We start from the raw sequence: 26,079 nt of genomic DNA, 5'->3' as shown, positions 1-26,079 counted from the left end.
GAATCGGACCACCTGAGTCCAGTATCCCTGTATGGGCGGACAGGTCCAGAGCAGATGGAAGAAGGACGCGTCGGGGTGGCCGCAGCTGGGGCAGTTAGGGTCGTGGTCTCGTCGGAACTTAGAGAGGCGATGTGGGGTCAAGTATGATCTGTGGAGAATAAATAGGTGAGTGAGGCGGTCAGAGAGCTTGGGGGAGACTATCCTGCAGTTAGTAAGGGCCTCACCCCAGTTCTCGTCGGTCAGCGTGCCCAGGTCAGGTTCCCACCGTGCTTTCAGGCGGAGGGCCATAGCGGCCGCAGCCGGCTGAAGGAGGTATGTATATAGTTGGGAAATTAGTTTTCGGCCGTCCGATCCCGATACTATATCCACAGGGAGGGGAATCTCGAGGGCCGGTATAGGGCCTTCAAACTGTGTATTGAGTGCGTGTCGAAGCTGGAGGTAACGAAAAAGCATGTAATTGGGTAGTGTAAATTTAGTTTTGAGGGACTGAAACGACCTGACCGAACCCCGAGTCACCGCCTGTGACAGGAAGATAACTCCCCTGTTGATCCACAGGCCGCGGTCGGGGATAGAGGCAAGCTCAGGTAAAAGGGGATTGTCCCAGAGAGGAGTGTGGGAGTGAGGGGAGGGAGCTGCACCGATGCGCAGAGCCAGCTGCCAGACCTTGCAGTGATGGAAGAGCATATGTCCGGCTGTGTCCGAGCGAGGGGGGAGGGCACGGGGGGCGCGGAATAAGAGTTGGAAGGGATGAAACAGGGGGCCCGAGGCATGAGAACAGACCAGAGTGGAGTAGCGGTTCCTGTCGGACCGATTGATATGAAAGAAATGCGAAAGCTGGGAAGCTAGGTAGTAGAGAAGTAGGTCTGGGAGCGCAGCTCCGCCTAGTTCAGTAGGACACTTCAGGACCTGCCAGGACAGTTTGTGACGGGAGGAGCCCCAGATGAAGGAGTTGAGAATAGCTTCCATAGCCTTAAAGATGCGTGGTGGGAGATACAGTGGGGCTTGCCAGAAGACGTAGAGCAGTTTGGGGAGAAGGATCATCTTAATAAGGTTGATGCGGCCCGTCACCCCAAGTGGGAGACGGGACCAGACTTGTGTTTTGAGTTTGAGCAGAGTAAATAGGGGTTCAACATTAAGGGTAATATAGTCAGAGAGGGACCTGGAGATCGTGACACCTAGATATTTAATAGTGCTAGCTCTAATCAGGGGAAGGGAGGCCTGGTCGGCGGTGGGAGCACCGAGGTCCAGGGGAAGGATTTGAGATTTAGACCAGTTTATCCGGAGTCCGGAGTACAAGCCGAACTCCGTGATAACCCGGAGGGCTGTCCGAAGCGAGGGCCCCGCATCAGCGAGGTACAAGAGCATGTCGTCCGCATAGAGGCTGACAACCTCGGTCAGCCGACCACAGCGGAGGCCCTTGATGTCAGTGTGGGCTCTGAGGGCAATAGCAAGGGGTTCTACGGCCAATGCATACAGCAGGGGAGAAATAGGGCACCCCTGCCGCGTGCCGCGGGAGAGAGAGAAGGGGGCTGAGGTTCGGCCGTTGACCTGGATACGCGCCGAGGGAGAGTGGTAGAGGAGTTGGAGCCACTTAACGAAATTGGGGCCGAACCCGAAATTATTCAGGCATTCCCACAGGTATGCCCATTCGACGGAGTCGAAAGCTTTGGCCGCGTCCAAACTGACGACCACCCTGGACCCAATGTCCGAGTGGTGCGCCTGGAGGTTCATGTGTAACCGCCTGAGATTGAAGGCCGTGTTTTTGCCTGGCATAAACCCGGATTGATCTGGGTGCACGAGGCTGAGGATAACTTTGTTGAGACGCAGGGCTAGGATTTTGGCTAGAATTTTGATATCGAGCTGAAGGAGGGAGATGGGTCTATAGGATTCGGGGAATAGAGGGTCTTTACCCGGTTTGGGTATGAGGACAATCAGTGCCTCGCTCATGGACGGTGGGAGGGAGCCCGTGTCGAATATGTGATTGTACAACTGACAAAGCCGTGGGACGAGGGTCTCGCTGTATTGTTTATAAAATTCAAGGGGATACAGTTCGAAGTTTAACATTTAGTTTGGTTTTAAAACTAATTTATACATTTAGATTTCAGAGTCAAATAACCCAACACTGACCCTGAATAAAATTCAGTGATTTATATATATGCAGTACATACTGTTTTTGTTCTGGCATCCTGAAGAGCTGTTTCCCAGGCCCTGTGAAAAAATCATTTACACCAGTTAAGGCAACTATTATGTTACAAGTATATTCAACCCACAAATGAAAGAAAAATGTATTTCATGAATTTCCTGGAATGTAGAAATATAACTACTTTCTGATCAGGCTGTGTACTGGCCAGCTTTTATTTTACACTTTTCTTACTGCTTGAAACAAACTATGATATGTAGGGATATGTGTAAGTTCCATCTATCTGTCTGACTGAGAACTATAAAATTATATTATAAAGTATGAGTTTATACTGTATATCCCAGCAGAATGTGATGGGTAATTGACCACACTGTAGTGCTTTATGACAGCAGGGAAAAGTGAGGTTGAGGACATGGCCAGTACCGGGACAAGATCATTCAGTGCCCAGGGCAGAGATGCCAAATTGCGCCCCCCCATTTACTATGTGTAAGTTTATGAGGAGGAGGAGAAGAGAGAGCACAGCCTGAACCTTCTCCCAGCTCTTTCCTCCTCTCCTTGCTTCTTCCACCGTTGGGCTGACAGAAGTAGTGATGCCACTGTCACTACTTGTTAATTGTTATACTAGAAGGAACTTGCAGCACCCCCATCACTATAATACCCACTGTGCCCAAGGCAGCCTTCCCTTCTTCCCACCCCTTGTCCTGGCCCTGGACAGGGCTATGCTGCCTGCCAGGCAGGGCCCTGTTTTAGGGCTATTCTTAGATCATGTATCATTCCCCTTTTCAGTTATAGTGGTTTTATTTGCCATTGAGGCATTCTTATTGAAAACAAGCAGGTGTTTGAAGCTTAGTCCCAAAGTCATGGAAGTGAACTCTTAATAACAATGTGAAAAAGAATTAGAAGGGCTCATAGAAAAATCTTTTCTGTCTAACAAATGATAGAATACTTTTTCACAGTTTACCGAGTTTAAAATGGCTGACCGATTAGATCTGAAGTTCAGATATATTGAAAACTATTATCCTGGGCTGGCTTCTGATACCTTCTAGATACTCCGGGCCAGATTCACAAAAGAGATACGACGGCGTATCTCCTGATATGCCGTCGTATCACTGTTTTAGGGGCTTCCTAACTATGCGACTGATTCATAGAATCAGTTACGCATAGTTTGCCCTAAGATCCCACAGGTGTAATTGAATTACACTGTCGGATCTTAGGATGCAATACCTCGGCCGCCACTGGGGGGGAGTTCGCGTCGTAAACCAGCGTCGGGTATGCAAATTAGTACTTACGGCGATCCATGACGGTTTTTCGCGTTCGCTACGTCGCTGCTAGTCTAGTTTCCCGTCGCAAAGTTAGTCGTCGTTTTAGCTGCCCTAACTTTACACAGCCCATGTTAAAGTATGGCCGTCGTTCCCGCGTCAAAATTAATTTTTTTTTTTCTTGCGTAGGACGTCCGGGAATACGAAAGTACGCTACGCATGTTGCCGTTCGAAAAAATTACGTCACTTCGCGCAAAGCACGGTGGGAAATTCAAAAGTGAGCATGCGCAGTAGGTCCGACGCGGGAGCGCGCCTAATTTAAATGGCACACGCCCCTTTGAATTACGCGGGCTTATGCCGGAGGCCGCCGGCGTAGGTTTTCATTGCAAGTGCTTTGTGAATCAGGCACTTGCGATGAAAACTTGCGGCGGTGTAACGATACGTTACGCCGCCGCACTTCTACGTGAATCTGGCCCTCCATTAGTAGGTTATCTCCATTTTTTCGAGTACCACTCAATTTTCACAGCCACTAAAAAGTTTAAAAAATGATGGTGTCAAGTTGCTCGGATAAATTTTCCATAGGGTAAAATAAAAAAATACTTGGAAAACCCAGAGAAGAGAGAAGGACACTTTTGTTAGGATGGCTTGTTGGAGGAACGAGGATGGAGAGGTGAATTACTGTTAGGAAATCTTACAACTGGATTGTGGAATCATGAAACCTCGTACACATGACCGTTTTCCTCAGCAAAATCCATCAAGAAAAATGCTGGCAGAGCATTTTTGCACAGAAAAACGGTCGTGTGTATGTTTTTAGTCGAGAAAACTGTCGTGGATCGCGACGAGAAAAAAAGAGAACATGCTCGTCGGGATTCTCAATTTCCTCGTCGTGTTTCTCGTCGGGCTGGTTTACGACAAGAAACACGTTTGTGTGTATGCTTAGAAACCCGCGCATGTTCAGAATAAAGTATGAGACGGGAGCGCACCTTTGGTAAAAGTAGCCTTAGTAATGGAGATAGCATATTCGTCACGCTGTAACAGACTGAAAAGCGTCTCGCACCGAACTTTTACTAACATGCATTAACATGAGATTAGCAAAAGCAGCCCCAAGGGTGGCGCCAGTGGAATCGAACTTCCCCTTTTATGTTGTACGTCACCGCGTTTGAGAATGACGAAATTTTGTCTTGACAGTGTGTATGCAAGGAAAGCTTGACAAGATTCTCGTCAAGCCTGACAAGAACCTCCTTGAGGAAAACAACGTTTCTTCTACGACAAGATTCTCGGTCGTGTGTACGAGGCCTGAGATATGAACATTTGAAGAGTAACTACTGTATATTGTATTGTATAAAGCCCTTATGAGATACTTAAAACCTCACTGTTCCATATACAGTATGTAAACTTTGCAAACATATATTACGTTTAGTATTATTATACAGGATTTATAGAGTGATAATAGTTTGTTCAATGCTTTACAAAATAAAGGGAAACCTTACAGTTACAAAACAATTCAGTATAAGTGTGTAAGGAGGGCCCTGCTCATGAGAGCTTATATATACTATGGGGCAAATCCACATACATCTGCGCCGGGCGCAGCGTATGTCAGCTACGCTATGCCGCTGTAACTTACTTTGAGTTGGTTTGAATCCTCAACGAATTTGCGCCTAAAGTTACGGCGGCGTAGTGTATCTCTCGTGGCGTAAGGGCGCGGAATTCAAATTCGGCGGGGTAGGGGGCGTGTTTCATTTAAATGAAGCGCGTCCCCGCGCCGAACGAACTGCGCATGCGCCGTCCCTAAAATTTCCCAGCGTGCATTGCTCTAAATGATGTCGCAAGGACGTCATTGGTTTTGACGTGGACGTAAATTACGTCCAGCCCCATTCACGGACAACTTACGCAAACAACGTAAAATTTTCAAAATTATACGCGGGAACGACGGCCATACTTAACATTGAGTATGCCACTATATAGCAGCTTTAACTATACGCCGGAAAAAGCCGAACGGAAATGACATAAAAAAATGCGACGGCCGCTCGTACGTTCGTGGATCGTCGGAAATAGCTAATTTGCATACTCGACGCGGAATACGACGGAAACGCCACCTAGCGGTCGGATCTAACACAGATGCCATTGTATCTTATTTTGTGGATACCAAAACAAAGATACGACGCGCAAAATTTGAAATTACGCGGCGTATCAAGTGATACGCCGGCATAATTTCTTTGAGGATCTGCCCCTATATGTACAGTATGTATTTTTTTATACTGTATTTGATATGTATAATATATACATACAGTGTATATTTTATATGTATATTTATTTATTTATTTTTTCACTTTTATTATACCTTGGAAGAACAAGAATTATAATGGTCGGTAAACGTCCAAAGTGAGGTATAGAGTGAGCATTAATGTAAAAAATAAAATTTACAATTTGAGGTACTGTATTTCTAAGATATTTCCATAAAAAATGTTGAATACATACAAGCAGTCATCTGTGCTTTCGGCAATGAGGTTTATGACTTTTCCTTCATGGCAGATAAGCTGTAAGCAGCAGTCCTTTGACTTTCCTTCTGGCAAACTTATATCTGTGGCAAAAAAAAAATGCATGACAATAAACCGCACAATGTAAATCAGATATTATGTATGAGTGTACATCACAGGTCTAGAGCCTCCTGTGCAAACGTATTGTGTATCTGAGTGTGTAGTATTGCTCCATGTTATCAGGCTGCCCGCACAATCCACCACGAGGAATAGAGAGTCTGAATTAAGTCCACCATGAGGATAACTGATGCATCTGTAAAAAACATCTAATACATTTGTGAAAATTAAAACAAAATAAAATATTGAATAGCAGCACCTTACATCTAAGATAACAAGTAATCAGCATCGATACATTCAGAGCTTCCGGTCTCAGTTGCAACCGGAAGTGATGTCACCCGGGAGCCAAATTACCTTGTTTCCAGCCGTGGCCGAGACTGGAAGCTCTGAATGTATCAATGCTGATTGCTTGTTATCTTATGCCACGTACACACACGGTCGGAATTTCCGACAAGAAAAGTTTGATGTGAACTCTTGGTCGGAAATTCCTACCGTGTGTAGGCTTCATCTGACTTTTTCTGTCGGAATTTCCAACAACAAAAATTTGAGAGCTGGTTCTCAATTTTTCCGACGGGAAAAGTTCTTGTCGGAAATTCCGATCGTCTGTATGCAATTCTGCCTCTCAAAAAAACACGCATGCTCGGAATCAAGTCGACACATGCTCGGAAGTATTGAACTTTGTTTTTCTCGGCTCGTCGTAGTGTCATATGTCACCGCGTTCTGGACGCTCGGAATTTTGTGTGACCGTGTGTATGCAACACAAATTTGAGCCAGTTTTCCATTGGAAAAAGATCCACGGACTTCTTGTCGGAATTTCCGATCGGGTGTACGTGGCATTAGAATTACTAGTATTCAATAAATCATTGTTTCTACAGAATTGCTGCACTATGGAGAATTCAATACAATACAAGTGCAAACTACAAGTGCAAAGTGCACTTGAAATTGCACTGAAAGTGCACTTGGAAGTGTAGTCGCTGTAAATCTGAGGGGAAGATCTGAAATGAGGGGAAGCTCTGCTGATTTTATCATCCAATCATGTGCAAGCTAAAATTCTGTTTTTTATTTTCCTTGCATGTCCCCCTCGGATCTACAGCGACTGAACTTCCAAGTGCACTTTCAGTGAAATTTCAAGTGCACTTTGCACTTGTAGTTTGCACTTGTAGTGCAAAGTGGAGTTGCCTTTAGTATATACAACCCCCATTGTGTAGAACTTTAATTATTATCTTGAAGTTAGCGCCACATTTATTCATTTACACTTTACTTTCTTTTTTTGAATGTTGGCTGCTATTATTATGTTATCTGTACTGTGGTTTGCACATTAGTTTTTATCCTTTATGTATAAATAAAATACTCTGTACCTTTGCACGCAGTGCCCACGCGAATGTCTATACAGTCTAGCTGCATAAGAACTTTTTCTTCCATGTCTTCTCTCTCTTGGTTGCTATAATATATCAAATATCCATTTGACCAAAGGTCAAACCAATTCTTCTTCCATCTTTTTAAAATTGTACCTTAGGAGAAAAGTAACATGCAGTGATTAGTTTATACATTTTTGGTTTCAATATATTTATTAATTTTAAAACGTTTAGCGCCCTCTTAGGTAGGTGCTATAGTGAGTGTATAAAGCTTTTGGTTTCCCTGCTTAACAGGCAGACAGCTAGGCAAATGTATATGCTGTCTGCTTAACAGAGAGCTGTTATTGATTGATAGAGTCTGCTCAGTGTTCTGGTGCTGCTCATACTGTTTTGAAAGTTTCACACTGGTCTGGTAGATATGGGATGTACCGGACAGGGGAAGGAAACCTTCCAGATGAGAGCATGGATGTCTATACAGTCCTGGCCAATTAGAAGGGGAAGTACCCAATGCATGCTGGGTGATAGACATGTGGATTCGTTTTCGTTAGAATGCATTTTCGTCCGAAAATCTTGTTTTTTCGTTATCGTTTTAACAAACGATAACGAAAGCGCAAGAAACGAAAACCGAAAGATCCGACATAAGAAATGCTTTATTTTCATTTTCGTTGCGGTAAAAATTCGATATAGAGAGATTCGACATTATAGAGAAAAGATTTGACATGATAGAGAAAAGATTCGACATCATAGAGAAAAGATTAGACATCATAGAGAAAAGATTCGACATCATAGAGAAAAGATTCGACACTATAGAAATAATAGATTCGACATTACAGAGAATAGATTTCGATTTATGAGAAAATAGATTCGACATTATTACTAGTCATACAACATTAGAATTCTTGTAGGCGGAATATTCGAACGGAAATGTACGATTCGACGTAAAGTTTCGACATACCGTCGAATATTCTTTTGACCATTCGACAGAAACCAAGTATTATTGGATTTCCGGACGAAAGCTATTCCCCAACGAAAAACGAAATAAATCAAAACGATTTTTGGGAGTAACTAAATAAATTTATTTTCCAAACGAAAACGAAAAAACGAAACTAAATATTCCAGTCTGCACATGTCTACTGGGTGACTGTATTTATATCTGAAGAACACATGGGCTTTGGGTCATCCTCTAGAGAGAGAGGTCCAGCTGGGGAGGAGGCTGTTGTCTCTCCCCATCGCAGACTGCCATTCGGCCTCAGGTGGGCAGCCTGTGGGCCTGAAACACTCAAGCTGCAACCCATGATTCTTGTGAGAGCCGACTGAGGGAGGATGTCTGCAAATCCTGTCTGATACTGTCAAATCACATGCCAAATCGCTGGCTATTGTCGGCAATGGCACGACCAGGTCAGTACGGCTCCAACTTTGCGGCACCGTACCGATTCCCAAAAGTACTTCCTGTACTACTTTTGGTAACTTAAGGGGGCGATTTGCATAGACCTCTGTGCAGGAACCCCTAAAGTAGGACTGCATTGCCAGGTTGAAATCGTGCAAGTTCAGCTGAACTTGCACAATTTTTAACCCGCAGCAATGTAAACCTAGGCTAGGCTAAAATACAAAAACAAATCCCCATGACTGGTCATTGTAAATAACGAGCAGGAGTGGCAGTGTGAATACCCTGTGACTGGCTGTGGATCAATCATTGGGAGACCTGGGCAAAAAACAATATTCAAGCGGCTCCTGCAGGGGTAGCGCTACAAACGTATGACAGCTTTGAATGAATGAATGAATGAAAACTTATATAGCGCGGCACATGCGAACTAAATCGCCTCTGGGCGCTTGTTGTTCCTGTCTCCTTTGAGATCAAAAGAGATGAGTTTTGATCTTTCTCCTGAATGCTAAGTGGTTTTCTTCCAACCGAATCCAACCGAATGCTGGTTGGTAAAGCGTTGCATAGTCTGGGACCCTGGACCGCGAATCTTCTATCTCCTTTGGATTTGTAGTTGGCTTTCGGTATCTGGAGTAGATTTTGATTGGTGGATCACAGAACGCGATTGGGATTATGAGCTTTTTTTTTCTCGCATAGATAATAGGGAGCATTCCCATGGATACATCTATGCGTTAGACAGTGCTTTAAAAGCAATTCTGTCTTTTACTGGCAACCAATGAAGGGTTCTCAGCTTTGGAGACCAACACAGGGGCAGGCATTTAATGCATTTAAAAAAGCATACAAAAACAACACTAACGGCACTGATCTAATAGTAGAAAAAGAAGCCTAGTGCCTGGGATCAGTATAATAATTTACCAGTTTCCCAGTTGCTGGGGAATAGTTTAGTATGGTTGGCTACACTACTCTTTGGTAAGAGGGTAGAGGAAGGAAGTGGGGGAGGGGAAAAAGAGATGGAAGGGGAGGGTGGAAGAGAAGAGGAGTAGAAAGCAGCATGCAGAAGGCCTGTATTATGGACCTTAGTCCCTGAAAGCAGAGGGACATAAATGCAGGTACCAATTGGTCAGGACGCGTGGGAACGGAGTTCCTGCACTTTTTTCACAGCAGGAACGCAGTTCCCTTTGCAGGACTAGAGCAGCCGAGAGCAGCCAAGCCGCCCAAGCCATCGCGGCAGACCTCCGCAATGTCTCCTGGGAACAATGACAAAAGCTCCCAGGAGACATTGCGGCATCAAGGAAGTGACGGAATACCCGTAACTACCTGATGAATCCTTATACAGGAAGCGGCCAGTAACATACAGTTGTATTCAAAATTATTCAACCCCCACTGAAATTGATTTTTTTGGCCAGTTTGACATTGATTTTGATCATTCAGTCATCCTGCTTACAATTAAATCAAAGAGGCACGTGTAGGTCAGACAAATATAACATAACATTTATAATGAAATAACCACAAATGTCTTTTCTGTGCTCACATCATTATCAGTTTTATTCAACCCCCAGTTGACATTCAATCTTAGTACTTAGTACAACATCCTTTTACAGTTATAACAGCTTTTAAACTTGAAGCATAGCTTGACACAAGTGTCTTGCAGCGATCTACGGGTATCTTCGCCCATTCGTCATGGGCAAAAGCCTCCAGTTCAGTCACATTCTTAGGCTTGCGCACTGCAACTGCTTTCTTTAAGTCCCACCAGAGGTTCTCAATCGGATTTAAGTCTGGTGACTGCGATGGCCACTCCAAAATGTTCCAGCCTTTAATCTGCAACCATGCTCTAGTGGAGTTGGAGGTATGCTTGGGATTATTGTCCTGTTGAAAGGTCCAACGTCTCCCAAGCCTCAGGTTTGTGACAGACTGCATCACATTGTTATCCACTATCTCCTGGTACTGAAGAGAATTCATGGTACCTTGCACATGCTGAAGCTTCCCTGTACCTGCAGAAGCAAAACAGCCCCAAAGCATGATTGACCCCCCGCCATGCTTCACAGTAGGCAAGGTGTTCTTTTCATCATAGGCCTTGTTCTTCCTCCTCCAAACATAGCGTTGATCCATGGGCCCAAACACTTCTAATTTTGTTTCATCAGTCCACAGAACACAATCCCAAAACTTCTGTGGTTTGTCCACATGATTTTTGCATACTGCAGTCGACTCTTCTTATTCTTTGGAGACAGCAAGGGGGTGCGCCTGGGAGTTCTGGCATGGAGGCCTTCATTACGCAGTGTGTGCCGTATTGTCTGAGCAGAAACTTCAGTACCCACATCTGACAAATCTTTTCTCAGTTCCTCAGCAGTCACACGGGGACTTTTCTCCACTCTACGCTTCAGGTAGCGCTCAGCAGTCGAAGTCAGCATCTTCTTTCTGCCACGACCAGGTAGCGTTTCAACAGTGCCCTTTGGCTTGAATTTGCGAATGATGCTTCCTATGGTGTCTCTTGGTATGTTTAATATCTTTGCAATCTTCTTATAGCCATTGCCCTTCCTGTGAAGAGTAATCACCTCTTCTCTTGTCTTCCCGGACCATTCTCTTGACTTCACCATGTTTGTAACCACACCAGTAAATGTCTAGAAGGAGCTGAGTATCACAGTCATTTTAAAGCTGCCTGATTGGTGCTTATAAGGCTTTATTGCTGCTCCCTGACATCCACAGGTGTTTTCAATACCTGATTGAAAACACTTCAATGAACCTCTGTTCTTCAGAGTGGTAGTCTTTAAGGGGTTGAATAATTGTGTAAATGAAGAATTCACAAAATAAACATTTACTACTGTATTACAAAACCAATTGATGTCATTTTAGTTGCATATGGTTCTTTAAGAAGTCCTTGTAGGATTTCATTCTGAATACAATTACAAATGTACACTAAATTCCCTAAAACCCTTCACAGCATTGGGGGGTTGAATAATTTTGAACACAACTGTAAAGGATTACTAAGGTACAGTGGATCGGAAAAAAAAAAGAAAACATGCGGTTTAGTAATTATGCATATGAGCGTATAATTATTATTTTTTTGGTCGGGAGTGGATCTTGGGTGGGAGTTCCCACACTTTTTTCCCCAGGACTTGACCCCTGCAATTGGTACAGTATTCAGACCGATCCAGCCGTAGCCTGCCATAGACTGACAGACCGCCTGCAGAAAGACTGGGCAGTGCACCTGTCCCTTCTGGGCACACTAAAATGATGGGAGGGAAACAATGGGGTTGATTTACTAAAACTGGAGAGTGTAAAATCAGGTGCAGCTCTGCATAGAAACCAATCAGCCTCCTTTTTTTTTTTTTTTTTGTCAAAGCTTAATTGAAAAAGCTGATGTTAGAAGCTGATTGGCCACCATGCACAGCTTCACCAGATTTTGCACTCCAGTTTTAGTAAATCAACCTCACTGCTCCTAGAGGGACTTGTGTGCAAGAGGCCTAAGAAAGTGGATATGCAATGTTATTCTAATTGTATCAAGAGTATCGTTCACTGCTATATTACCAAAGATGTATATCTGGTAAAGATTCACCATGGTGAAAAACCTTTGTTTGGAAAAAGGCCTTGGGATATAATAGCAGAAAAATGGACACACACAATTATTCATTTTTCAGTTATTGCTTTTATGTTAAGTTATCAACTGCTATGCTGCATGCTGCATGGGGAATTTTAGTTATTACCTAAATACTGCCTATGAAAGACATTTTTGTATTTAATACAAATACATGGAGTTATCTGTCGGGGATAGTCACAATGTATTCAATGGCCTGGGGGATGTATATTTATCACTACAGAATGCTATTCAAAGCTATTAACGGGAGAAGACCTGCTTTAAGCCTGGTACTTGTATACACAAATAGGAGGAGGATTGCTACATATTCTGTAAAATGTATAGGATATGATATATATTTTTATAAAATATTAATTTTACATATAATAATAATATTAAATACATGGTGCTCTTATAACACTGCTGTCGCTGAGTATTAGGGGTTTTCTAGAGATAGCACACTAAAACTGTTTGATTTCAGACTGTATCTCTAATTGAATTATACTGTATATGGCGAGGTGAGGAGGAGAGGGAGAGGGTATGAGTCACTGCTCTGACTTATTTAACTGTGGATGCAAATCCTAACATGAACTATTGAGCTCTGTCAACAAAATATTTTTTTTTTATCTAAACAGTTAGGAACAGCCTTGTAAACATATGAAAAGGGTTTAAAGTTGAAGTCTGGTCAAAATTTAAAGTGGAGTTCCACCCAAAAGTGGAACTTTCGCTTATATGCTTCCTCCCCTGTTTATGACGGCCCGATCTCCCAGAAGTTCGGCCCCCTTCCTCCTTCCCCTGCTGCCAGGTCAATTAGAAAGCGCAGCACGATTCGCACATGCGCAGTAAGGCTTCCTTGCCTTACTGGCAAAAATTTGAACATGCTGCATTTTTTAACATCGTTTTTTAAAATGTTGTTTTTCGTGTTGTAAAAAATGATCGTGTGTGGGCTAAAACAACGTTTTAAACCCGCGCATGCCCAGAAGCAAGTTATGAGACGGGAGCGCTCGTTCTGGTAAAACTACCATTCATAATGGAGTAAGCACATTCATCACGCTGTAACAGACAAAAAAGCGCGAATCGTCTTTTACTAACACGGAATCAGCTAAAAGCAGCCCAAAGGCGAATAGAACTTCCCCTTCAGAGTGCCGTCGTACGTGTTGTACGTCACCGCGCTTTGTTCATCATTTTTCAAAAACGATGGTGTGTGGGTAACATCGTTTTTAATGATGAAGTTGGAAAAACTTTGTTTTTTGGACATGCTGAAAAACAAAAAAAAATTTCATGCCGAAAAACTACCGTGTGTACGCGGCATAATACCCCTTTCACACTGAGGCAATTTTCAGGCGCTAAAGGGTTAAAAATAGCATCTGTAAAGCGCTTGAAAAACGCCTCTCCTGCCACCCCAATATGAAAGCCTGAGTGCTTTCACACTGGGGCACTGCACTGGCAGGACGTTAAAAAAAAGTTCCGCAAGCAGCATCTTTGGAGCGGTGGCGGAGCGGTGTATACACCTTTTCTAAACTGCCCTTGCCTATTGAAATAAATTGACACCTCTGCCGAAGCGCCTGCAAAGTGAATCGGCAGCAGCGCTACATGGGCGCATTTACCCGTTCTTCGCCCACTAGCAGGGGGTTTAAAGCGTACCACTAGCAGCCGAATAGCGCTGCTAAAACGACAGTAAAACGCCGCTAAATCAAGCAGCGCTTTACCCCTAACGCTGCCTGTGGCTTAGTCTGAAAGGACTCTAAATGAAACATGTGTCTACTTACCTAATCTAAAGAAGCTTTGGTTCGGTCATGTGATCTTCTCAGCAGCCAGCTTCAATAAAGAAGAGAAATCACAGACAATGGCTACAATGCCTGAGGCATTACTAGGGGGCATCCATTGTCGGCGTTCCCTCACATGACCGGACCAGAGCACGCTGAGATTAGATAAGTATACACATCCTTCCATTACAGGAAAGTTAGTATAGGGCTTAGAATGGGGGTGGAAGCAAATTTAAGCCTAGTTAGGTCTTTATGTGTTAAAATATGATTGTTTAGAATTCTTTAGATCTACCAACAACTATGTAGCGCAAGAGCCTTTCTAATTAGAAACAAATTAATTGGATAGAATAGGTTGGCTCTTCTATTGAATATTTTTGTTAAATTCAATGTTGAATGTACAAATAATATATGGTCAGATTGTAATGTGCATAGTGACTCTTATGCCGCGTAAACACGGTCAGAATTTCCGACAACAAATGTTCGATGGGAGCTTGTTGTCCATCGGACATTTGCTGTCAGAATCTCCCACAACAAAAATTTGAGAGCTGGTTCACAAATTTTCTGACAACAAAATCCGTTCTCGTAAATTCCAAGCGTGTGTAGACAATTCTGCCGCACAAAATTCTGAATCAAGTACGAGACGGAAGCGCTCGGTCTGGTAAAACTAGCATTCGTAATGGAGATAGCATATTCATCACACTGCAAATTTTAAATCTTTTAATGCAGCAAATCCTCTTCTTCTTTATAATGCTAGAGTAATGAAGTTGTTTTGCTGCTGATATTCACACAGAGGGCCAGATTCACAGAAGAGATACGACGGCGTATCTCCTGATACGCCGTTGTATCTCTTGACGTATCTATGCGGCTGATTCATAGAATCAGTTCCGCATAGATAGCCCTAAGATCCGACAGGTGTAATTGACTTACACCGTCGGATCTTAGGACTCAATACTTCGGCCGCCGCTGGGTGGGGTTCGCGTCGTTTTCCTACGTCGGGTATGCAAATGAGGTTTTACGGCGATCCACGAAGGTTTTCGCGTTCGTTACGTCGTCGCTAGTAATTTTTTCCCGTCGCAAAGTTAAGCCTGCTTTAACATGGCTTAACTTTAGACGAGCCATGTTAAAGTATGGCCGTCGTTCCCGGGTCGAATTTCAAATTTTTTTTTTTTGGCGTAAGACGTCCGGGAATACGAATGTACGTTACGCACGTCGCCGTTCTAAAAAATTACATCACTTCGCGCAAAGCACGGCGGGAATTTCAAAACGGAGCATGCGCAGTACGTCCGGCGCGGGAGCGTGCCTAATTTAAATGGTACACGCCCCATTTGAATTAGGCGGGCTTGCGCCGAGCGGAATTACGTTACACCGCCGCAAGTTTACAGGTAAGTGCTTTGAGAATCAGGCACTTACGCTGAAAACTTGCGGCAGTGTAACGTAAAGACGATACGTTACGCCGCCGGAGTTTTTTGTGAATCTGGCCCAGAGATTTGACAAACTGAAGAGCAGTAACAGACTGAAAAGCACGAGGCTGAAAAGCGAGAATCGTCTCTCGCCAAACTTCTACTAACTTCTACTAACACGAGATTAGCAGAAGGAGCACTTGGTATTGAACTTCCCTTTTATAGTGCCGTGTACGTGACCGCGTTCTTGGCGATCAGAATTTCCGACAACATTTGTGCGACCATGTCAACATCCATCAGAAAAAATCCACGGTTTTGTTGTCGGAATGTCCGATCGTCTGTACGCGGCATTAGAGTCCCACCTGCTGTCTGTAAATGTAAACATGAAATATGTAAATTTATGTCTCTAAATGTTATACTTTAGTACCAGTTCATGCTGGAATCGCATAAGAATATGCTCCGCGTTCCTGTGTGATTCCTGTCCGATTTAGTGGTTTTTTTTTTTTTATTGCACTTGACTGTGTATTCTTTGCAAAGTGAATGCTCACCACATTTACTATGCTTCGGGGAAAACCCCTTTCACATTTTAGTTGCAGAAGATGCCTAAAACCTGACTTGTATCTTAGTGCACAGTTCTTCACACATGCAGAAAATGACATTTTGGAGGCGTTCTGCACACTGACAATGTACAGAAAGCCTCCAGGTTGCCATTATGAATTTAATTCCACGGAAAATAACAGCGGCTGAAGTTTGAAAAGGAAAGATCATTTTAAATATCATTACATGACAATATAGTTTGTGTAGCAATTGTGTATGCTACATCATTTTTTTTGCTATATTTTAATTTCCATGAAAGTGGAGTTACCCTTTAAATACTATTGTGTTTATAATAAGGGATACATACAGTCTTGTATACTGTACTTACTTTGTCGAAGTAGCCATCCGCTTTTTACATAAGCCATATCCTCAGCTTCTGAAGAAAAAGAAAAAAACGTACTAAAATGTTTTATAATGCCACATAGTGATAGTATGAAAATCTGAAATAAGTAATCCAATCAAAGTTTGCCTTTGTTTTCAGTTTTGGATAGAGTGGGGAAAGGTGAGAGCCTCTGTCTAATGAAGGCCTCTTTAGCCCCTTAGGGAAAGAGAGCCTTGACTGATGGGGGCATGGCCAGGTACAGGACAAGGTGGTGGTCACCCGATGATTGGTTGTTAACCACTTAATGACCGCCGCACAACGATATACGTCGGCAGAATGGCACGGCTGGGCAGATGGACGTACCGGCATGTCCTTTACATCTACCCAGCCGCGGGTCGCGGGCGCGCGCCCGCGACCTGGTCCGAAGCTCCGGGACCGCGAGACCCGCAGACCTGATCGCCGCTGGAGTCCCGCGATCGGTCCCCGGAACTGAAGAACGGGGAGAGCCGCGTGTAAACACGGCTTCCCCGTGCTTCACTGTGGCAGCTGCATCGATCGTGTCATCCCCTTTATAGGGAGACATAATCGATGACGTCACTCCTACAGCCACACCCCCTACAGTTGTAAACACACACTAGGTGAAACATAACCCCTTCAGCGCCCCCTGTGGTTAACTCCCAAACTGCAACTGTCATTTCCACAATAAAGAATGCATTTTAAATGCATTTTTTGCTGTGAAAAGGACAATGGTCCCAAAAATGTGTCAAAAAAATCGCTGATCGCCGCCATTAGTAGTAAAAAAATAATAATTTATAAAAATGCAATAAAACTATCCCCTATTTTGTAAACGCTATAAATTTTTCGCAAACTAACCGACAAACGCTTATTGCGATTTTTTTTTACCAAAAATATGTAGAAGAATACGTATCGGCCTAAACTGAGGAAAAAAATGTTTTTATATATTTTTGGGGGATATTTATTATATGCAAAAAGTAAAAAATATTTAATGTTTATAGCACAAAAAATAAAAACCGCAGAGGTGATCAAATACCACCAAAAGAAAGCTCTATTTGTGGGAAAAAAAGCATGCCAATTTTGTTTGGGAGCCACGTCGCACGAGCACGCAATTGTCAGTTAAAGCGACGCAGTCCGAATCGCAAAAAGGGGCCTGGTCCTTTACCTGCATTTTGGTCCGGGGCTTAAGTGGTTAAGAGGGATGGGATGGGCCTGAGCTTGGGTATAAGGTATGCCCCAGGGAATTCTGGGTCTTTCAGGAAACGTGCCTGGAAGAGCTGCCGACCCTCCTGCCCCCTTTTTTCTAAGGTATGTCACAGCTTGCTGCGGTTCTTGACCTTGCCAGCATAAAATGGCTGTAATGGGCCATGCCCTTGATGGAAATCGGAAGTAGGTGGCCTGTCCAGCACTTATGGTAAGGACACGCCTTTCCCCCCTTTTGGAATTGTGTGCTCACAGTACAACTGTGACTGGCACTGGTTGAAAATGTTCACATGTTATGTTTGGATTTAATAAAGCTGTGGCCTTGCCCTTTCCAACCTAATGGTTGTAAGTGTGTTTATTTAATAGTGTTAGGGGGCAAGGGGGAAGGTTTTTTATACATCTATGTTACAGTTAATTGTCCCTGGGCTCATTGCGCCTCAGCAGTCATGCCACCTGTGACTTCACTTTTTATGGTGACCATCTATGGCCAGGGTAGAACGTGAGGAAACCACCCAGATTGGACGCAGAGAACAAACCAGACACATATTCATATTTTTTTCCCATTCTACCAAAAAGAAGGCTTATCATAGCTGCATATGGCAATGTTTGGGAGATTTTACACTGCCTTCTTTTTGACCATTTTCAAGCTCCCCTTGTAATATCCTCCATAAGCTCCTGAACATCTCCCCCCCCCCCCCCCCCCATTTCTGTTTGTTTGGAACAAGCAGTGCATTTTAGTTGCAGTCATGTGTACTGTTCTATACACAGAACAAACCCCATAGTTCATAGTCCATAGCCCATCTCAGAAGCAAGCAAGAGAGGGTGACTACCTTCGTACATATAGTGGGACATGGAGAACAAAGTAGTCACCCTCTAACAGGAAATCAGGTCAACGCTGCAAAAAAATGAATTTGGAGATTTTGAAAGGGCTGATAGACAGGACTTTTTTTGAGTTACAAATACAAAGTTGAATACAGTACTTTTTTTAAACCAGAGTTTAGCGTCACTTTAATTGAAAATAAATAAATAAATAAACCTCCATACACGTGGTAACACGGCTATGAAAAACACATCTGTCCCTTGAGATGAGCTGTCTGCTGAGACACAGGGAGTGTGTTGCTAGGTAAGGCAGAGCACACAAGTTATATAAAATAATACCAACATCGGATACTTGGAGATTGTTCACCATGCTGAGATAATCTGAGGGTAATTATTTCACATTCAAAAAAAGAATAATTACGCTTTCAATAACCTTTTTAGTACTTACACATAAACATCCGTCAGATATAAAATACAGAAAATATTGTTGTTCTGTACTCGTTAAACTTTTTTTTTTATGCATGTACAGTACTAAGTACTTGGATTTGACTATCCACACACACATATTAAAGCTTCGTTTTTTTCATCTAATAAACATGTCATACCTACCTGCTGTACAAGAAAAACAGAAATGGAAGGGGCGCACACCTAGTGCATTACCAGAGATCATTTAATAATAAAACATTTTTGTATAAAAGTGGCTACTCACGAAATGCAACTGACAAAAGGCCATAAACACAGTGCATGGACATGCACAGAACATGGGGTACAGCTAATGCGTTTCTGGCGTGCACCCCCTTCCTCAGGGCTAGGCTGAGCCTTGCTCTGAGGAAGGGGGTGCAAAGGATGTGCATAAAGAAAACTAACATTGTAAAGCAAGAGCTCTTCCATGCCTCCATTTTCAAATCTACACTAAATTAAGCCCCCGTTCACATTGGGCCAATTTGACATGTGAATTGACATGTCAAATCGCATGCCAAACCAAAGCCTATTGCTGGCAACGCCACCTTCCGAATCGGTGTGGCGCCGACTCCCAAAGTAGTTACTGCACTACTTTTGGCGACATCGGGGGCGATTTCAACAGTCATCTGTGCCTGAATTCTGCACAGATGTTCTTCAAATCGCCCGTCAACTCGCACTGCAATGTGGGTTTTCAAACCCGCCCTCAGTGTGAACGAGGGCTAAAGACCAAAAGAACTCTCAGTTTAAATTGGCTAAATACATTCGGGTGCATCAGAACAAAGGGTATTCAGCATTTTATGGAAAGGGATGGTCGGCACTCAAGTCGACATCCAAAATGGTATTACTTTATACATGTACAAAGCTGTAAAAAGGCCTATGCATTTCGGATGTTAGTCCTTAGTCATGGCCATGACTAGAGACTAACGTCCGAAACACGTAGGCTGTTTTACAGCTTTGTACATGTATTTAATAAAGATTTACCATTTTGGATGTCATCCTCAGTGCCGACCATCCCTTTCCTTACTCTGGTACGTTTGAGTTGTCAGGTTAGGTGCGGTTTCCAAAAGGGTCCTGTGTGTTTTTGGGTCTGGTTCAGGTGCAAATTCAAGCAAAAGTGAACAGAAACACATCGGACCCCAGGCAAGAAATCCAATTTTCCCCATGAACGCAGTTATTCTTTTACTAAACGATTTTGATAAATTTAGATCAGTTGTTATTTATTATCAAGTTTCAATCAGATATCTATCAAAATCAATTATATTGTAAAAAAAATAATAAAAAAAAGGTTAAACCCCAATACACCATCACTATGTTGGCGCTGTGGAATCGCTCAGAGATCAATCCTTCATATTTGGTGGAATTGTCCTCTAATACAGCCCTTTTGGAAAGAAATACACTGCCTTATTTCCCACATTACAACTTACACACCAGATTACACACCAGCCCAATATTTACTACACCACACTTCCTTACCCCTATCAACCTATAAAAGATCGGTCATGTTGCATCTCATTAACGCAGCTAAACTTTGCATTCCTGTACACTGGAGGGAGAGTTCTTCACCCAGCATCTCTGAATGGGTAAAAAGAGTCGGGAGAATTGCTGAGATGGAAGACTTGATACAACAAAATAGAGATTCCCCAACTAAATTTCATAAAAAATGGGCTTGTTGGATCCACTTTACAGGTTCTACAGAATATAACACTTTGAATATTCTACCTTGACTTATCCTGGACCAGACACCTTTCCAGAACATTCATGTTATAATTCTCAAATCAGTAAAACACAATCTATCACTCCCTTATCTATCCCGCTTTTTCTCTCGTTATTCTCAAATAATAATCGTTTTAATACACTATTTACATTACTCTGCTCTGAATACATGAATATGTAAAAATATATTTGTTTCATTTTATTAAAATTTTATTCTTTTATCCTATTATATATTTTTAATTGAATGAAAAACTTGTTTTACATAAGGGGCCAGATTCACAGCGGACTTACGACGGCGTATCTCCACGTACGCCGTCGTAAGTCCGAATGTGAGCCGTCGTATCTATGCGCCTGATTCTTAGAATCAGTTACGCATAGATTTGGCCAAGATACGAGCGGAGTAAGTCTCCTACGCCGTCGTATCTTGGGTGCAATATTTACGCTGGCCGCAAGGGGCGCTTCCGTAGATTTATGCGTCGAATATGTTAATTAGGTAGATACGCCGATTCACAAACGTACTTGCTGCCGCTACGCGGTTTGCGTAAAGGCTTACGTCTGGCATAAAGTTACCCCTGCTATATTAGGCATAGGTAATGCAAAGTATGGACGTCGGCAAGCGTATCTTTTTACGTCGTTTACGTAAGTCGTACGTGAATGGGGCTGTGCGTAGGTTACGTTCACGTCACAGGCATTGGGCCTGGCGTATCTTATGGAGTAAATTCGACGTGATACTGAGCATGCGCGCGCATGCGCCGTTCATTAGACGCGTCATTTACGTGGGGTCACGATTCATTTACATACACCACGCCCCCTACCAGCCTATTTTGAATTAGGCAGGCTTACGCCGGCCAATTTATGCTACACCGCCGCTACTTACGGAGCAAGTGCTTTGTGAATACTGCACTTGCCCGTCCAAGTTGCGGAGGCGTAGCGTAAATAGGATACGCTACGCCCGCACAAAGATACGCGCTCGTACGTGAATCTGGCCCATTGTTTATATGTATCGTCTCTAGTACCTTATCTGCAACATTCCCTATTGTATGGATTTATTGTATTTCTTTATATTCAACTCTGTTCAAATAATAATACTTAATAAAAACATTGTAACAAAAAAAAATGTTAAAATGTTTTCTTATGTATAAAAGTGGTCCTGTGCCCCTTTATCTCAGTGCCGTGGTAAACAGATATTGAAAAAAAAATGGATTTTCAAGAACTAATAGTTGAAGATCACTGACCTTAAAACCTTCAACTAACCTTAAAAATTCAATATCAATTAAAGATCAATGAAATCTGCTAATGTACCCCTGAAATTGCAGAACAATTGACTGGACGCAGTCGCAAAAGTGAAAACTATTTTTAAACATCCAATTATGGCCCCAAAATAGGTAATTTATTGTCCGAATAGATCTGTACATATATGAACACTATCGGGATTACATCCTAAATGTAAGATTCAGATTACATACCCTTTTTTAGTTTCTTGCTCAGAGCAAGGTCGGGGGTCCCTGGTTCCATATTGCTGGTCATATTGAAGGACATCTGCCTCAGAATGGTTTTGTAGAACCCACAAATATGATTGCAGGACTGAAGTACCCGAAGTATACTGAGGATTAGGTAAGATATTTACAGCCTTGTTGTTGGGCTGGGAGTTTACATTACAGAGTTGTCACCCTTGGGTCTGTTGTTCCAAATCATCACATGATAGTTGATGTAATACAATAAATTACACTGAAATTAACATTTTCAAAGCTTATTTATGAAATATTCTTTGTACACAGAATCTGAACCCTGTTTTATACCCTCAATCATATACATGTACACATTGATTGAAATTATATCCTCTATATTTGGTGACTAGTGACATTCAATTTGCACAATCCTATTACATACCCAGTGGATGTGTGTATCCAGTGATTCCAGACCTAGGTAGGAAAGCTACACTGATAAATCACAGAACATTTATTTATATATATTTATATATATATATATATATATATATATATATATATATATATATATATATATATATATATATATATATATATAAAAAACTAGAGATCAGGGCAAGCCTGACAGCTTTGTATGTACTGTAACCACCATAGAAGATTTACTACTACAGGGCCGGTGGCTCGTATCTGCTGTGATTTTACACAGTGGGAACTGATTAGCGGGTCCAGCGGGCCCAATGACCACCGGCACCCACTGATCATTCAGTACACTGACAGAATGGCGATCTGCCTATGTAAACAAGGCAGATTGCCGTTCTGTCAGTAGGGTAAAGCAGAAACACTGATCCCTGCCTTCCACTAGTAAAAGCACCTCTGCCACTACACTGGGCCAGATTCAGGAACATCAGCGGATCTTTGGTCCGGCGCAGTGCATCTTTTTTACACTGCGCCGGAGCAGCGCAGAGAGGCATGCTAGTGATTCAGGAAACTTTTTTCCTGTCTCTTGCCCCGGCGTGGCGGATTTTACACGGCGTAAGGCGGCCTAGCGCGGCGTAAGGCGGGGTAGAATAAAATGGGTGGCTCCCTATGCTAATGAAGCGGGGAGCGTGGCGCAGGGGTCACGCCGGGGCGCATCTTAGACCGCACATGCTCAGTGACATCCAGGGGTAAATGCCCCAATCTGCACATGCTCAGAACTGCGCCCCGGCGTGATCCCTGAGCTACGCCGACCCACTACCAAAGCCCAGTCCCTGAATCAGCCCAGACTTCCGCCCTGCAGGTGCAAATGTACTGAAGCTTTTTTTTTCCAAGCTAGGTGGTTTGCATTGTGGTGGGGCAGTTATGGCTGATGAGGAATCCTCAGGTGGGCGGATGACCAATTTCAGCCCAGAGGAGAGGGCTGTAATTATTGAGGGCCTCTCCCAACATGGGGACCGCCTCTATGTGTTGTCCAGCAAGTGTTGTTGCTCAGGTCGTTTGTAACGCTGCTGCTTTAGCTGCTCTCCAGCTGACCTCTGCAAGTTTGGTGTAAAGTTACCCCTGCTTTATAAAGGGTAACTTTCCGCTGCAAACCAGAGTTACACGCACCGGGAGTAGCCTGCGCCGGCAATTCGTAATTTGCTGAATCGGACCAACTCCCTCATTTGCATATTTAAAATAGAAAAACCAGGGCCGCGCTAGTTCAGACCAGCGTAAATGGGCGCCCACGCCGCACCGGCGTGGAAAGGTCCAAATGAGAAAAAAAAATCTACGTTACGGCGTAATATTGTTTGCTGAATACGGCGCGGAGATACGCCGGCGCAAATTGGCATTTACGCCGCGCATCTCAGTCTACACCAGCGGAAATTGTTCCTGAATCTACCCCACTGAAACACTAGTTAGGCACACATTTAACCCTTTAATCGCCCAATGTTAACTCCTTTCCCTGCCAGTGTCACTAGTACATTGACAGGGCATATTTTTAACAAAATTGCTAGTTAGTGTCCGATTGCCCACCGTAATATCGCAGTCCCGCTATAAATTGCTGATCGCCACTGTAATGAACCCTTGTCTTCAACAGGACTATGTTCACCGTAAATGCTTCCTCTGTCCAGAACCTGCACTATTCAAAATCCTTTAGCCCACCCAGTCACCAGCCGTACTTCATCGTAGGGTGAAAAACATCAAACTCTCTTTTTTTAAGCACATGTTACCACAGATATACAACTCAGAGCCCCCAATCCCCCCCCCCAACACACACTTGGAGTCAGGGCAGGATAAACTGTCCAAAAACAATAAACACACACAGGTCAGGTGTATTCAAAATTCTCATCAGCAAACAGTCTTATCAGCAGGGAGAGCTGTTGGAGGAATCCCCCCACCCTCCACAGAGATACACATCCCATAATATACTTTTCTTCCAAGGCAGACCCACCATTACTAGTAAAGAAAAAATATATATATCCCATAGATTGTAGACGGTATAAACATTGCGCAAACCAATCAATATTCGCTTATACGATCGTGCAAAAAAGTAATGCAGTGCCGTATCGCAAAACATGGCCTGGTCAGGAAGGGGAGTAAATCTTCCAGAGGTCAAGTGGTTAACTTTGCTAGGTCACTGTAGACGCAAAATGACTATGCATTAAAGCCAAATAGCCACTGGAGGCAGTAAATTCAATGCAGACGCACTATGATTATTGATTCTAATGTACAAGAAAAAAAAAGATAACACCCTAACATTCTTATATGGTATTATGCCACCTTAAAGCCTTACTTAACAAAATAATGATAGGAATTATTATTAAACATATTCATCTGGTTTACAGCAAGTACCTGATTTTGTATTCATATTAGCTTGTAATCCCCTGTTTAACAATATTGATACAGAGAGTTTGAGCCAGCAGTCTCGTCTAATCAGGCTGCATTTTTCAACCTTTTGTTAGTCGAGGCATGTTTTAACCACTTCATCCCCGGAAGAATTGGCTGCTCAATGACCAGGCCATTTTTTGCCAATCGGCACTGCGTCGCTTTAACTGACAATTGCGCGGTCATGCAACGCTATACCCAAACAAAATTGACGTCCCTTATTTCCCCATAAATAGAGATTTCTTTTGGTGGTATTTGATCATCTCTGTGTTTTTTATTTTTTGCGTTTTAGAAAAAAAAGAACATACATTTTAAAAAAAAAAACAATATTTTGTACTTTTTGCTATAATAAATACTTTTTGCTATAATAAATACTTTTTGCTATAATAAATATTGCCAACCTGCCGCTGTATAATGACGGCGGCTGGTCGGCAAGTTGTTAAAAGTATGCAAAATCTGATGGCACCCCAGTTTAAAATGTACTTATCAATAGAAACCTGAACCTGGGAAAAAGCACACATACAGTATGATAAATTTACCTTCATATCAGAGGTCCACCCATCACATGAAAGTTCTCCCTATACTCCCATTACAAGAATGAATTATGTCTTTTAATAATTACATAAGTCATATTTTTTGCTTATATATAGTTTTCTGTTACTATCAATGTATAGTGTATACTTATCACTTCTTGGAATTTGAAGGAGAATGCTTTAATAGCTCGTCTATTTTTGGCATTAAATTGCCTTATGTATATGTATCTAATATTCTATACTTATGTTTTCACAGATTTGTGGCAGTTGTACAGCTCCCGTATGGTCTATTATCCTCCCTATATCTCAGTATGACCAATTTACCATTCTCTTTAGTCACCATCCCCAGCTTTATATTATAGCCAATGGGAATTCTAGCATGGTGACTTTATATGTCATTTTGACATATATCTATATACTCACATTTATATACATTTTAGTGAGGTTGACATTCCGTCCTAATTCATTGCCCTTACGTCCGTGTCCAATCACCAGTAACCCCACAAGTGGGCGCATAGGGGCAACCTCCAGCACTGGAATATTCCAGTGCTGAACCTTAGCGGAGGCATAGATGCTGCGATTGTCCTATATTGACAATTCCGAGCGTGTCTGATACGCATATCCACGCCTATGGGCAGTCTCCATCTGCACACA

The 26,079-nt window shown here is 42.9% G+C and overlaps 1 protein-coding gene across 2 annotated transcripts in view; it reads right to left on the bottom strand.

The window, feature by feature from the left end:
• The window catches only part of PLEKHB2 (pleckstrin homology domain containing B2), a 62,490-nt gene that overhangs the window by 8,150 nt on the left and 28,261 nt on the right, over positions 1 to 26,079 (bottom strand). The window contains exons 1-5 of one of the 2 annotated variants that reach the window (XM_040348987.1): positions 22,064 to 22,212; positions 16,392 to 16,439; positions 7,352 to 7,504; positions 5,878 to 5,980; positions 2,169 to 2,208 (exon numbers count right to left, since the gene is read on the bottom strand). In XM_040348987.1, coding sequence (XP_040204921.1) covers positions 2,169 to 2,208; positions 5,878 to 5,980; positions 7,352 to 7,504; positions 16,392 to 16,439; positions 22,064 to 22,136 — 417 coding nt within the window. In that variant the 5' untranslated portion in view covers positions 22,137 to 22,212. Of the gene's footprint in view, positions 1 to 2,168; positions 2,209 to 5,877; positions 5,981 to 7,351; positions 7,505 to 16,391; positions 16,440 to 22,063; positions 22,213 to 26,079 lie in introns of those variants that run through there. The other variant, XM_040348988.1, reaches the window with a different exon arrangement.

The sequence above is a fragment of the Rana temporaria genome, chromosome 4 (genome assembly GCF_905171775.1).
Source record: "Rana temporaria chromosome 4, aRanTem1.1, whole genome shotgun sequence".
Classification (NCBI taxonomy): Eukaryota; Metazoa; Chordata; class Amphibia; order Anura; family Ranidae; genus Rana; species Rana temporaria.
Note: the sequence above shows the minus strand (reverse complement) of the source record. Positions and strands in the feature narration are given on the sequence as shown.